Source organism: Diadema antillarum, unplaced genomic scaffold (genome assembly GCF_040938485.1).
Source record: "Diadema antillarum isolate AM-2024a unplaced genomic scaffold, OU_Dant_1.0 scf00000013, whole genome shotgun sequence".
Lineage (NCBI taxonomy): Eukaryota > Metazoa > Echinodermata > Echinoidea > Diadematoida > Diadematidae > Diadema > Diadema antillarum.
In genome coordinates, this window is record NW_027270902.1 from 1,262,550 (window position 1) to 1,276,899 (window position 14,350).

At 37.6% G+C, this 14,350-nt stretch overlaps 1 protein-coding gene across 2 annotated transcripts in view; it reads right to left on the minus strand.

Annotated features, from left to right (window-relative positions):
* The window catches only part of LOC139721532 (SPATS2-like protein), a 56,976-nt gene that overhangs the window by 18,596 nt on the left and 24,030 nt on the right, over positions 1–14,350 (minus strand). For both annotated transcript variants that reach the window (XM_071632858.1, XM_071632850.1), the window contains exons 2-3: positions 4,741–4,838; positions 880–988 (exon numbers count right to left, since the gene is read on the minus strand). In XM_071632858.1, the coding sequence (XP_071488959.1) occupies positions 880–988; positions 4,741–4,812 (181 nt within the window). In that variant the 5' untranslated portion in view covers positions 4,813–4,838. The remainder of the gene's footprint in view (positions 1–879; positions 989–4,740; positions 4,839–14,350) is intronic.

Here is a 14,350-nt window from a genome sequence, read left to right on the forward strand (position 1 = left end):
ATGTGAAAGAGACACATTTCAGTAGTCCATTGCACCAACTTTCAGAGAAAAGGGGTCATCAATTAGTGAAATAATGCATCTGAAAGTTTCTAAACACAATGGGTCTGGGAGGCAAGACTACAGCAAACCCTATTGTTTGCAGTGGGTTACAGAACCACAGCGGTTCCTGAATCTCCCAGACACAGTGTGTTTGGAAACTTTGAGATGCATTATTTCACTAATTAATGACCCATTTTCTCTGAAAGATGGTGCAATGGATTACTGAAATGTGTCTCTTTCACATATCCAAAATAATTCTTTGGGCAAAGATATACTTCAAGAGTGAGCATGGGATAGCTGATCGTAGTGAACTGGAATTCTAATGTGACATGAATTAGACCATTAAAACTTTCTGGTTCTAACAATAACATTTTTCCATGTTACATCAATTCCCAGCCCAATGCCTTCTTAACAAAGGAAACCAACCATCTTCTAGGGATAAATTTGACACTTTTGTCAACATGCCACCCAGAAACTGTTATTTTGTTTTATCAAACTGTACATTTGAGTGTATCTTTGCCCTGAACCTTTTTTTTTTTAAGTTTTCTGAAAAAATACCTTGACCATTGTATCAAATTTTGACATAAGAATGTGAAAAGATCCTAGAACTACCAATCAAAGTATTCTCCAATGTTTCAAACTTCTTAATAGTATCACCAGGCATCATGCATGTTCCTTATTTTAAGGGCCACTTGTGCCTGTCAAATAAGTTTGATCTACACGTACAATGTATAGCTAAAAGAAAGATGAATATGTATAGCTAAAAGAAAGATGAATAGTCTGGTTGCAGGTATAGACATCACATTCAGTATAGTTTGCTTTTATTTCAATTGAGCTCACCTTCCATGAATGACTGTATTGCTTTATCCACATCCCCATCATGGTATTGAACAACAAGGGCAATGTCATCTTTGTTGCTGTTTGGCACAACTTCTCGTACTCTGGCAATCTGCAAGAAAAGAATTACAAAAATAAGAGAATTAGGGCCTACACAAAGTTAGTCACAGGCGGATCTGATCCAGGAATTCTGAAAAGGGGGGGCGCTAAAAATATTTCTGGTGCCCAATTGGGACATGTAATGAAAATAGGATGCCATTCAAGGCCTTTCTTAGCATGAATAATGATGATAATGATAATGTTTTTATATACCGCGATTCAACACAAAGTAGGTTCTCAGGGCTCCACACTAACTTTTTTTTTTTTGGTGGCCCGATGGGGCCACCAAAATCATCAATTTCAAATTTTTGGTGGCCCGAGAGAAAAATTTTGGGGCAAAAAAAAAAAAAAACATTACAAGTCCTGTGTTTTTTAATGAGTCACACACTCACTGCATGCATTTATGCATTTCCGGCACAAAAATGAAATAAGTGAGTTTTCAATTGTTTTTTAAACCTGATACACACAGACATAAAATATTTCCAAATCCAGAAATGAAAATCGTTGCTTCCGGGTGATTGTTTGACGATGACTGTGTGTGTGTGTGTATGTGTGTGCGTGTGAGGGGGATATGAAAAGTAGTTTGTAGTGTACATTGTGATACAATGGACCAGGGAAGTTTTGTTGGACTGGTATACATCCTGGGGCCAGAGTCCAAACTGTTTCCACTTGTCTGCCTTTACATGGCAGGAAGGAACTTTTGACTCACAAAAACATGTCACCCTGTGCACACTGTAGTAAAACCAATGACTTCATGATTGAAGACTCATTGACAGTGTACTATTCAAGATTTAATAGTGAATATGCTGAAACAATCACCTTCTTATACCCCGCCCATCACACGTTGAAAGAAATCAATACCACATTGTAAAACATTCTCTTTTTTGAGAGAGAAAGATTTGCGGTGACACCATGTGTATGAAGTCCTTAACCGGATCGTTGTTTGGCAGAAGAGCCTAGAAAGAGGAGAAATGAAAGGCTGTTCTGCCAAACAACGATCCGGTTAAAGGACTTCATACACATGGTGTCACTGCAAATCATCTTTCTCTCTCATTTACTTCACCATGCAAACCTTCAAACAACACATTCTCTTTTTTCTTTGACATAGTACAAGTGTACATCACTATGTATGACAACTGCTTGTAATCATTGGCATTTTCATGGTGAAATTTTAGTACCTCGGCTAATTATAAACTGTGCTTGTCTTGCAACAGTTTCTCAACACCAGAATGATAAACAGTTATTTAAAAAATGAAACGGGAAAATGAAGTATGGTGCAAACGCCAATGAAGTGGTCCTCCCAGAATACATACACTGTATTGTACACTCACATCAGTCAATCAGTACAAGTATGATATTTAAAATATACCATATGGAGGACTGTATTTGACCCTGAACACAAAGAAGAAGAAATTGTACCAAAGGCTATCAGCTCGAGAGGAATGGTTTCAGTGAGAAACTACAACTGTACTCTGGGGCCCCTGCCCTTAGAATCAAAGCAATACACAGCCTGATTCCTTTTCTTTCCATTATAAACAAATTTCTGAACTTAATAGAAAGATTCAAATCTGAACATCTTTTAAACATGAAATGGCACTACATGTAGCACCATAATCTCAGGTATTACGGTACCCCAGATAACAGCGTGGTGCATCATATGTACATGTACAATGTAGACTTGTAGGTACATGTAAAACTCACACCTCTAGTTTTACATAGACCTGATGGAAACAAAACTCCTTCCCTTGTCTTGAAAAGTATACTGTAAAATTTTAGCAAAATGGAAATTTTGGCACATTTTGCGCAACCAGAAGCTAGCGTGAAAATACAAGCATAAAAATATTTTTGCATGCCATACTGTATGTTCTGGTAGGTAATATCCTCAATTAAAAACAAAAGAAATTCATCTTACCTGGCCGAGTGCAAAATATTACTCACTCGAAAATATCCACTTTTACAGTAGATTGCATTGCAGAGCAAGTACTGTATGTCTACACACTGGTAGAAAAATGTTGCAATTTTATAACCTTACTAGAACATACAAGTATCTTTAAAAGTCACATCATAATTTGAGTTTTCTACATGTTATTTTCTGTGCATAGTATGAAACAGTGCTAATTTTCTGCTGATTCTCACAATGGTGCCAAACTGAAAGCAAAGGACACTGTGATGTTCACGGCATTCCTTCCATTCAATCCACAAAACTTGCCTCATCTGCTTTAACAGGCACACTAGATGTTACCATTCCATTGCACAGTAACTGTTGCGATGCCTACAATGTACAGTGTACACTGAAAAAAAAAAGAAGGTAATATTGAGCAACTTCCTGTGGATGTCTCCTGTCTAGAGTGAGATATTGCAAATTACACTGTCTGTAGTATGTCAACTGTTGGCTGGAGTTCAGAGCTGGCAAAATGGACAAATTTGATGTACATGGACTGTGCATTCCTGTATTCCAGTCAACAGCAATTACATCATAGAGGTACATGTAATGTACAGTCAATGGCAAGAATGAATTTGCATTTTAAGAACATTGATAAGAACACAAATAATGCCTCCAGTGACACTTCATGGTGGAGGCATAAAAAGAATAGATAGCAGGTACATTGTATCATGCTAATGAGTAATTCATTTGTTCTGAACAATTCTTACAGCCTACAGGTAGTTTCATTCTGAACAATCAATCATGCAATTTCCCACACATTATGATCAGCAACCATCAAGAGCAATCACCTGTTGAGTCTGCCTACATCACTGATCTCTATGTACGTAAGAATCACACAGATCAGTGGCCTCAATTTAAAAAAAAAAAAAAAAAACAAGGGCAAGTTGCACTTGTGTACTACAATTTGTGTCCCCCCCCCCCCCCCGAAAAAAAGGAGTATTCCAGTTTTCCTCGCCCATACACAATAAACAAAAAACAAACAAACAAAAACAAAAAACAAAACACACACAAAAGAGAGCTTCTGTTTTTTCTAACAGTGCAAATGGTACATCACAAAACAAAAATCCTGTTTTGTTGTTAACGTGCCTTTTTGCCTCACCTTGATCCCTAGCTTCCATAGTTTATTGGCATTTAATACATAATGCACCCTAGTAACCTTAATTCAAAGTCACTGGGCAGATCTGTGGCTGTAATATTAGCACTATTATAGTGGTGTATAATAAACTCGTTTGATCAGCTCCTACTGGTGACTTTCACCTTTCAAACTTCAGTCTGTGAACTGCAAATATACTCTCACTATTCAAAGGCTCAAGGTCTAGAAATACATATAGTCACTGTCTCATGACAGTCAAGTCAAAAGTTTGTTGGCCTGACATAACCACAAATATGGGTTAGGTCAAAATACTTCCTACCAAACACTATTAACACAACCTACCAGTACACAGTATAATGTGAACCTAAGTGACAGGCACTGAAGGAGCGCTCTCTATGTATACAGTGTATCTATAGTACCTGTGTGTCGAGTACTTGCATTCAATTCTCCCAAATCTGGGAGGCTTCCATACATTGTATGTAATCCTGTGGAGGTCATTCACGGTAAATCTGTTTCCTAAAGAATGAGCTGTTTATATGTACAATGTCAGGAATAGATTTATCGTTCCATTTGTTTTACAATGTCAGACTCCAATCAAATAAACATGTAGATTGGTAATATTCATTGTATGATAGATACCTTTATAGCCAACTGTCCTCTTGTGTGCCATGCATTATTTCAAGCAGGGCAAAAATTACTATAAAAGCTGATGAAAGAGTTGTCTTACCTGCTCCCTGAAGGCTTCTTGGGCATGTCTGGGATGGTCCGTCATGACTGCTCTGGTTCTCTCATCAATCATCAAAACCCCAGTATCACCACTGTCCTCTGTACATCAAGTATAATTTATAAAGAAAAATATTGGCATTATCAAATGACATCCAGAAACAATGCAGGCCTACAGATGTTTGAACTACAAACCACTACACCTGCATCTAAGCAGGGAGGCAGATTCTCTTCCACCTCCTTGGTCTACGTGCCTCAGAGTTGAATCCTATTAAATGGAGTAAATTGCACCCCTAAATGGCATATTTTGTTGATGGCACCACGCAAAATGCCATAATATGGCACCCAAAGAGTTGTAACAAATGTACACATAGTACACTGTAGGGCTTTTTACACTTGTAAATTTTTGCTTAGCCCCGGACCAACGGTGGGGCTAAGGGGGGGCCTTAGCCCCACCGTTGGTACGGGACTATAGCCCACTTTCTGTTTACACTCGTTTTTGCCAAAGTGGGCTAGCCCCACCGATAGTACGGTACTATCTGGCCCTGCAAAATAGCAGGGGTACCGTTAGCACCGCAATTGCGGTGCTAGCACCGCAATTGCGGTGCCAAGCAAGTGAGTGTAAACAGAACGAAAAAATAATCCTGGGCTAAGCGACGGAGACGAAGTCCGACCCTCACTGACCAATCAGAAATAAGGTAATCAAGTGCTGCCGGTGCGTGCGTGTACGTGTACAGTACACAGCGTAATTATGAATATTCATGTGGTTTGGAAAGTCCGGGGCTAAGAAATACGAGTGTAAAAAGGTCAGTTTTCTCCTTAGCCCCGGACAAGAGATAGTACGGGACTAATTGGTGAGTGTAAAAAGCTGAAAAAATTGGTACGGGACTAACGATAGTCCTGGGTCAGAGAAAGTCCGGGGTTAAGAAACACAAGTGTAAAAAGCCCTTGTAGATACTCACTATAGCCTGGATTAAGACCAGATTTGAATTAACAAGCAATAATCATTCACCAGGTGATGGATCACTGCAGTAAAAAGGACACAAAGAATGATCAAAATCTCCAGCAGACAATAGTGACAATTTCCAAAATATTAACCCCCCCCCCCCTTCCTTTTGCATAAAATTCTGCCCTATATGAAACCCATAAGTGAGCAATAGGCTTGATTGTATTACATTTCAATGACAAGCATACATTGTAGGACCACTTTGCTCATGATGCTCTTGGCCATCTTCCCTTACCAATGATGTAGGCTACTGTGCCATGTTGTACTGTACAATATTGTACTGTAAAAGTGGGTATTTTCACGTGACTAATTTTTCGCACTCGGCCCGGTAAGAAGAGTTTTGTGTGTTTTTAATTCTGCAGAATCAAGACATCAACTACTGTAACATATGGCAAGCAAAAATATTTGCATGCTTTTATTTTCGCACTAGTTTCTGGGTGCGCAAAATGCGTGAAAATTTCAACACCGCGAAAATTTCCCAAAAAATTGTCAAACCTAGGTTTGACAAGGCCTTGTGGCTACAGGTGCCATTTGGTCTCGCATTCATCCATTTCTCGCAATGCTACGGTGTGGCGAGTTAGTCTCATTTCTCAGCCACGAGGTCTTGTCAAAAGGCTAGGCCTTGGTTTGCTTGGAATAGAGGGAGTGGGAAGAGCACAGCTGGTTAGGAAATACACTGGTTTGCCACTTCTCATTCCTACAATTGTACTTCATTGACCCTGCCTGGAAATGTTGGTTCAGTAGACACAGCTCACACTAACACTCACAACAAGAGGGAACTATTCCCACAGATTCTAGTAACAGCTGGCCATTTTTGACATAAATCAAATCAGTGCTGTCAGGATTTTTGGCAAACTTGCAAATATTAACTTCCAGTAGACAAACAGTGTCTACATAACAGCCTATTGGCATTACCAGGGTAGTCTTTTATCAAGGCACTGCAACACCTTGAAAATGAATTACAGCTGTATGCAGAACAAAACCTACCGATGCTTTACTTCATGCACTAAGGTGTGTCAAGTGTCAGAATCGCAAAAATCTTGTGTATTGTTAATATGTATAGGTGTGAAGGTAAAATTCACATGTGTGTCAAACTCATAATACAAGTTCCCTTACATCAGCATGAACAGTGGAATTCAGTATCAAACAAACATATGCCAACTTCTCAGATTCCAGACTATCAATAACACAATTTCAATTTGATCGTGTTTACATATGTTGTACCTTCATTTGAGTGACCAATGGAACAGTCTAATACATTGACACAGACCAGAACTTACTTCATCAGAATATGATTACATAGACATTATTTCTTTACTGCTGTAACATGTCAATATCACAAATTTTATGCCAAGAGAAGCCAAACTCCATTTCAGACCTTACGGATGTTGTACAATACTAGTACCACCATTGGTATTTTAGGGCGGCTACATCCCTCTGTATTTATAATTTCACATGTTGTAGGCCTACACTCGTAAGTTGTATGTAACAATGTTTGGAATACTAGTGATTCACACATCCACTGTTTACCTTCACCCAGAACCTTCTAGCCTAAAAAAAAAAAAAAAAAAAAGAAAAATACTTGCTCCTCTTGGGAAGCTGCAATGCATGAAGGCAGAATCTGGCAACACTAGAGTGCAGTACATACATGTGGACTTATAGATCAAATATTGATGCATCAAAACTTATTTATTCTCCCAATATCTCTGACTATACATGTAACTAAAATACACAAGTTATGAAAGGTCTTACACAAGGGGAAAGCTCAGCTTGTGCAACACATTATACAAATGGTGTCTGCACGGTCTGCTGCCCACCAGATCTCAATCCATTTTACAGGGTCACAAATCTGAGGCGAATCTGAGACCTTTGAAAGTTAACTTGAATTCAACAAAAGATATAGGCCTACATTGTAGTTCTAATGCATGCTCTGTGTTAAAAAGCCATCAGGTAAACCATAGCAAAAGCCATCATGTGACACTTAGATTATTTGTCAAATTTTACACATTTTGGGACATTTTCAATTCTATGTTTTAGTCCACAGTAAGAGTATTAATGTAATTGTGACATTGTTTCCTAACTAATACTGATATAAATTTTGACATTTTAGTTTTGCAGTAAAATCGTGCCAATAAAGGTATACAGTAAACTGCATAAATATTAAACTTATTTTCAATACACCAATTGTGGTCCCGAGCACTGTCATGCAGGCTAGCCCGGTGTGTACAGTATACATCGATACAAAAATGTATAAAGCAGAGTACAATGTTATTGTATGATCTCTGTAAAGAGTGTACATGTAGTTGTACATAGTCACCATATTCTAAAATTATTTATCATACTTCTACAATGTTCAGTAGGCCTACATGTACTTCTCACAGGTAAACTCTATGTGGAGGAATGAATGCATGGAGTGATTGGTGACTACGAAGTTCTTCACTGGGAAATCCCATGGAAGGTCAACAAACTGTTGCTGCTCTCGAATTCACTCAGTGTCACAGATTTCACTAAAACATTAAATGTAGGCCTACAGTGAACTTGTCCTTTAAATGTAGGCCTACATTGTATAGTAAAGAGTTGCTGAAAGAGCCTGTGAGGCAAGATGACTGACTCTAAAATTCTTACAAAAAAGATCTACATGACAGCCATGCAATAATGCATGCAGAGAGCCTGTGTTTTAGAACCTATAATTGTGACTAGAAGCTTTTATAGCATTTGTTCTGTAATAAAGCTTGATGATAAGTATACAAGTGTATACATTGTACAATGGTACATTGTTGTATATAATTTGGGGGTACCATCCTTGATTCCCCCAAGGTTCAAAGTCAAAACAATAACAATGAATGAAAAGCTTCATGCTTTTTAGGGAAAGCCCCATTTAAATTCTTGTCTGAATGAATCTGTAGCGGTTTCCAATATCTCTGTATTTTTATTGTCTGGCTGCCATCAATTATGCTGTCTGACAAGTCAGCATTCTGTCAACAGCCACGCGAACTTTCTTTGTGCGCCGGCACGAGACAGGTGCGCACTACATTCTCCGCCTTTGTCATCGTGCCGAGGTACGCGTATTTCACATTCCAACAGTAGTCGGATTTTCATAAACACACCCCTTGTTTTGCTGTCACGGAAACAAGCTACCAATTAGTGGCGAGCTGCGCATCTTCATCAGCCAATTACCACTCTCAAAGCTCTTGTCCGTGACACGTTTTCTCCGACCACGCTGTTTCATTTTCCACGCTTCCTCACTTCACGATTAGCTTTCACCCTGAGAGCACGTTCTAATCGTTAGGAGTCACTCACATCCGCATACTACGTCCGTATGTACTTCCCACGTCTTCTCGCGCTCGATACCTCGCGCCGTGGACGGTCATTTCATACGGATTATACTCCATACGGAATATCATACTTCCTCGGATTTTACACTTCACGACATTCGCTGCCTTTTACATCGCGGCTCGCCCTTTCTTCAGGCTACACTCCAACCTGGGGATTTTCTACATCGCTGCATTCAACGCGATCTGCGTCCCATCACATCGCTGCTTCGGTCCTGCTAGCGAGCTGTCCGTGGTGTGCAGACTCTACCACGACCAGGGACCGCGCAGTTCTTCTATCCAGCGCTCCAGCGGTGGATCGACTCTACCCTCGCTTGTGCTAGCCGCGGCACTCGGAGGATACTCCATGCTGCCGCCGGATCTTTTGTACATATTTATATGGGACACTGTCGTCTTCGGACACCCAAAGTGCATTCGGAGTTAGTCCATATCATTTCATATTCGTTCGGGAAGTGCAATACCCATTACAAGGACACCGTTCACCTCTACTGGTGCCCTAGTGCATTACACTACTGTCATACGGTCGTCTACCACTCCTGCTGGTGGTGCCTTCAGCTTCAAGTCCCGTCGCCATTCGGTGAGTTGTTAGGTATTACATCATAGGCCCGTACCATAATACCTACATTGGTGACCCCGACGTATAGGCCCAAACTCTTTCACCCAAGCATATCATTGACAATACTAGACTTTTAAAGTCCATGCAAATTTATTACGCCAGAGTGCTACAGATTTGAAATTCAGCAAGTATAAGGAACTCATGAATCGTGTACACAACTGCTTGCAAATTTCGAATCCTGTTTGCCATCTCGTGTACAGCAAACAATGCAGTAAACTGAATATGTGGTACATGTATATTAACAGCTGTATAACAATACACATGGTACTAGTTACACTTGTACCAGTACTCCCCAAACCTTATGGCCATTTTTACAATCAGTGGTGTAAAACACGGTTTTGGCACTAATTGGTGTATAACTTTCTTATACACTGACAGATATGCATTATTTTTTCTCATAAACTTACCACCCACAGTGTCTACCTTGGGTACCTTAATGAACTTTCCTCTCTTTTTCTTTCAGATGTGGCATGCACTTACATGCTTGAAATCCAACACTTTTGGTGTATACACTCTGACATGGTTTTTTTGTCAGACCTAGCATATTAAATTGTTTATTCCTTTTCATTATTTTTGTTGTTGTGGTGATAGACAGGTATCCAACATTAAGAACTATTATGTTTACCAGGTTCTGCTTTGTCTTCTTTAAAGACTGAAATTGTCCAAACTTTATGTTTCGGAGGTGACATTTTCCGTTAACAATTAACCCCTCTTTTGAGTTAGCTCTTGCTCACAATTATAAAATTCAACTTTGCTAATTTCCATCAAAACAGAATAGTAATCTATCTGACTTAACTTCGATCCAAAGATCATTTGATTCAAATAGCTTATTATTTTTTGGTGAGTGTTTATAAATTTATGCAACTTTTCTGTTAACTTTTCTGTCACCTCCGAAACAACAGATTTATGTATTTGATTTTTTTATTCTTGACATCAGTTATACATTACATTTACAAAAATGTAACATATCCCCTCACATTATCTCTGAAGGAAGGTAGTAGAAATATAGCCTGTTGTTTTCATTTCGGAGCAATTTACAATTTTCCGTTAACACTTGTCACCTCCGAAACAATCGTCACCTCCGAAACAACAAGCATATTATATTTGATAATTTCTCGAAGACAAAGCAATTTTGTTTGATTCTGTCCAATTGACAGGAATCTCTTTTGGATGAAAATAGTAATATGGCAACAGGAAGTGAGAATTTTCTAGAGATTAATAAAAGATCTAATAAAAACTAAGAATTACTGTTTCGGAGGTGACAAAACACTGTTAACAATAGTTTTTGCTCATTTCTATTGAAGAGAAACCATATCATGTACACCAATGGTTTCATTTATTTTAGTAACATAAGTCTCAAAGTGGAGAAATCAACTAACACACTCTCACTCTTATTTTTATTGCTATACTGTACGTTTTAGGGCAAATTTACATTTTTTTCACTTTTTAACAAAGAGAATGCACAAAATACACCCATCTGTTGTATATATACTATTGTAATCAAGATCAATTCTCCTGCTTTAGTTAAGTAAACATATAGATGCTTTCATCTTAGAAGCTTGATTTCCAATTTAAGCAATTTAGTTGTGAAGATTTACCAATCGCAGCTTTCCATGTAGGTTGCTTTTTCTTGTGTTTCGGAGGTGACATTGTTTGTTAACACCATATTGTTATGTGATAGTGAAAGGCAAGACTTCAGTTCCTTTTCACTATCTATTAACATTTTCAAATACATTTAATATCTACAAAATCATCACAATAGAAGTGACTTTTGTATACCTAGCTCACCAGAATTCCCTTGATACCAAAGTGATACGTGTGGCAGTTCATGCATGCCCTAGTCCACAATCTTAAAAAAATCATAAAATAATCAAACTCCACAAAAAGGCCACATGCCTATAGCTGGTGCACAACTTGTTCTTGAATTCTTAGTTGTTGTTTTTTCATGTACAACGTGGTAATCATAAACAAAATTATGTGATTTTTTTTAAAAATATGACAATAATTATTACTTTTTCCAAGCTGAACCAACTGTTTATGACATTGTATTTTTTAAGATTATTGAAGTTATCTGACAACCAAAGTGAACAGAGGAACAAGTCCCCAGGACTGGAAAGGGAAAGATCCAAAAACAAGATTTGTAGTTCTATCTCAATATAATTTTGATGACGTGTTTACCTTGTTTTGTTATTATGTTTTATCTTAGAATTCGGCTTTAAGTACTGGAATTTCAAGGAAAAGAAAATTGTTTCTTTAAGGACAAGTCCACCTGATGTGGATTGAGTGAATGCAACAACATAAGTAGAACACATCATTGAAAGTTTGGGAAATTGGACAATCCATTCAAAAGTTATGGGGTTTTTTATCTATGCAATCACTGCTGGATGAGACGACTACGACAGTGTATGATGTCACATGCATACAATGACATAAAGAAAGTGAATTTCACAAAACTTTACTTTTTGAAAAAAGTGCACATTTCTTCAACTTGCTACTGATGTATGTTAGGGCAATATTATTCACCCTGCCTTCCAAAAGAGAGAAGTCAAGTGTTCTTTTGTTATGCAAGAAAAGTGAAAATATGTTGAATTTTCTTGATACTTTCTCTACATCCTTGTACACGTGTGACATCACAAGTTATAGAAGTCTTCTCATTCAGCTTTGACTGAGCAGAAACTTCAAAAATTCATAACTCTGGAATAGATTGCCTTATTTTCCTCAAACTCTCACTGATGTGTTTTACTAATATTGCTGTGTATACTCAACCCTCATGTCTATTGAGGTGAACTTGTCCTTTTTCGGTCCCTTATAGGGTTATTTGAGACCAGTTTGTGTCCGGGACCCTCTGTGAAGTTGATGAGTAAAATTACTTAACAAAAAAAAAAAAAAAAAAATCCCCATAAGTTCACACAAAAGCATTATGCTGCTCTCTTCAGCTGGGAAACACAAACTGTTGTCTTAACTAAACTGTAAAAACTTGCTAAAGATAAGTACGAATTACAATCTAAAACAAAATATGAACTGGTATCCACTATCATGAAAGGGAATAACTAAACAAAATAACAAGTAAGAACTGAAAGAAAGAGCTTATATTTGAAAATTAAAGCCATGAGGAAAGACATGAATGTTCACAATATATTAGTTAACACCTGAGAAGTTGGGTTGTCTCTGTGTTGTGTCACCTCCAAAACAATAAAATGATTTTTTCTTATCTTTTACTTTTTACTCTCAAAAGTGACTAATATATATGATTTGCTGGTAATTTTCAAGCAATTCAGAAAGATACATAAAATATTTTTTTAGTAATGTCAACAGCATGAATCTGGTATATAGAAAATTTATCCCAGATGAACCAAACACCTTTCAACAGTATTATAACATTTGTATGGTGGCTATCAAGAATGATGAAGAATTCATGAACATCCTTGAATTAATCTATTTATAATACTATGTGCAAACAAAAACACAATACAAGTCAAATAAGAATTTTTGCTGTTGGCATTCATAACCTATGTCCCCACCAAAAACATTACAATGGTACCCTCCGCAATGATAACTTTAAAGAAAGTGAATCAATCTACAATACAATTTGAGGGATTGAAACTATAACTCATTGCCCACACCTTACAGAAAACCCCATTCAATTTGCTTCAGAGGTCAAAGAGAAATGAGAATTTTTGTAGAGCATGTCAGGAATCCCTTCCCTCCATGTTCTGTATATTGTGTTTACACATTAATATGCAGTTCCAAGAGCATCCAAGTGCTAAACTTGGAAGAATCAGACTCCTGACATCCTTTATAACAATCCACATTTCTTTGCGACCACTTAACCAAATTGACTGGGGCTTTCTGCAAAATAGAGCTAAGATGTTATAATTTAAGACCCCAAAGTAGATTTTAGCTGATTTAATCATGTTGGGTGCTATCAATGCAAAAGTCTAATTGTAAATTGGGGGGGGGGGGGGGGGGGGGAAACATACACTATATGAATACTTGAACACAATGTTAACATTGAATGTCACCTCCGAAACAAAGTTATTCTTCCCTGGTGTTGTGGAATAAAATGTTCTGAGAGCAAAGAAACATTACTGAAATGATCTTACACCCTCATTTCAATTTAAGGTAGAAAATGGAATGCCATGTTTCCTCAGGTTACAATATCTAGCTTATGTCTGTCTTATTCTTACTGTAAATGAATATTTCAACACAATGTTAACATTGAATGTCACCTCCGAAACGAAGTGATTCTTCCCTGGTGTTGTGGAATAAAACGTTCCGAGAGCAAAAAAACATTACTAAAATGATCTCACACCCTCATCTCAATTTAAGGTAGAAAATGGAATGCCATGTTTCTTCAGATTACAATATTTAGCTTACAACCTTCGTCCAAATGGAAGGCAAACTACCGGAACCCATGCTAATTAATGAAGTGTAAAAAAACACTTGTTCTGTGTGGTTTATCTGCTTGAAACAGGAGTTAATTTCTTGTTCTCGAGTTATAATTATTAAAAACATTGATAAAAAGAAGAAGTTTTGTGTTATTGTCACTTATTCTAAAAAAAAATGAGTGTTAATATTAATGTCACCTCCGAAACATTCTATTATGTTAACTGTCACCTCCGAAACATCCATGTGTGAAAAATCCAAGATTTAAAGAAAT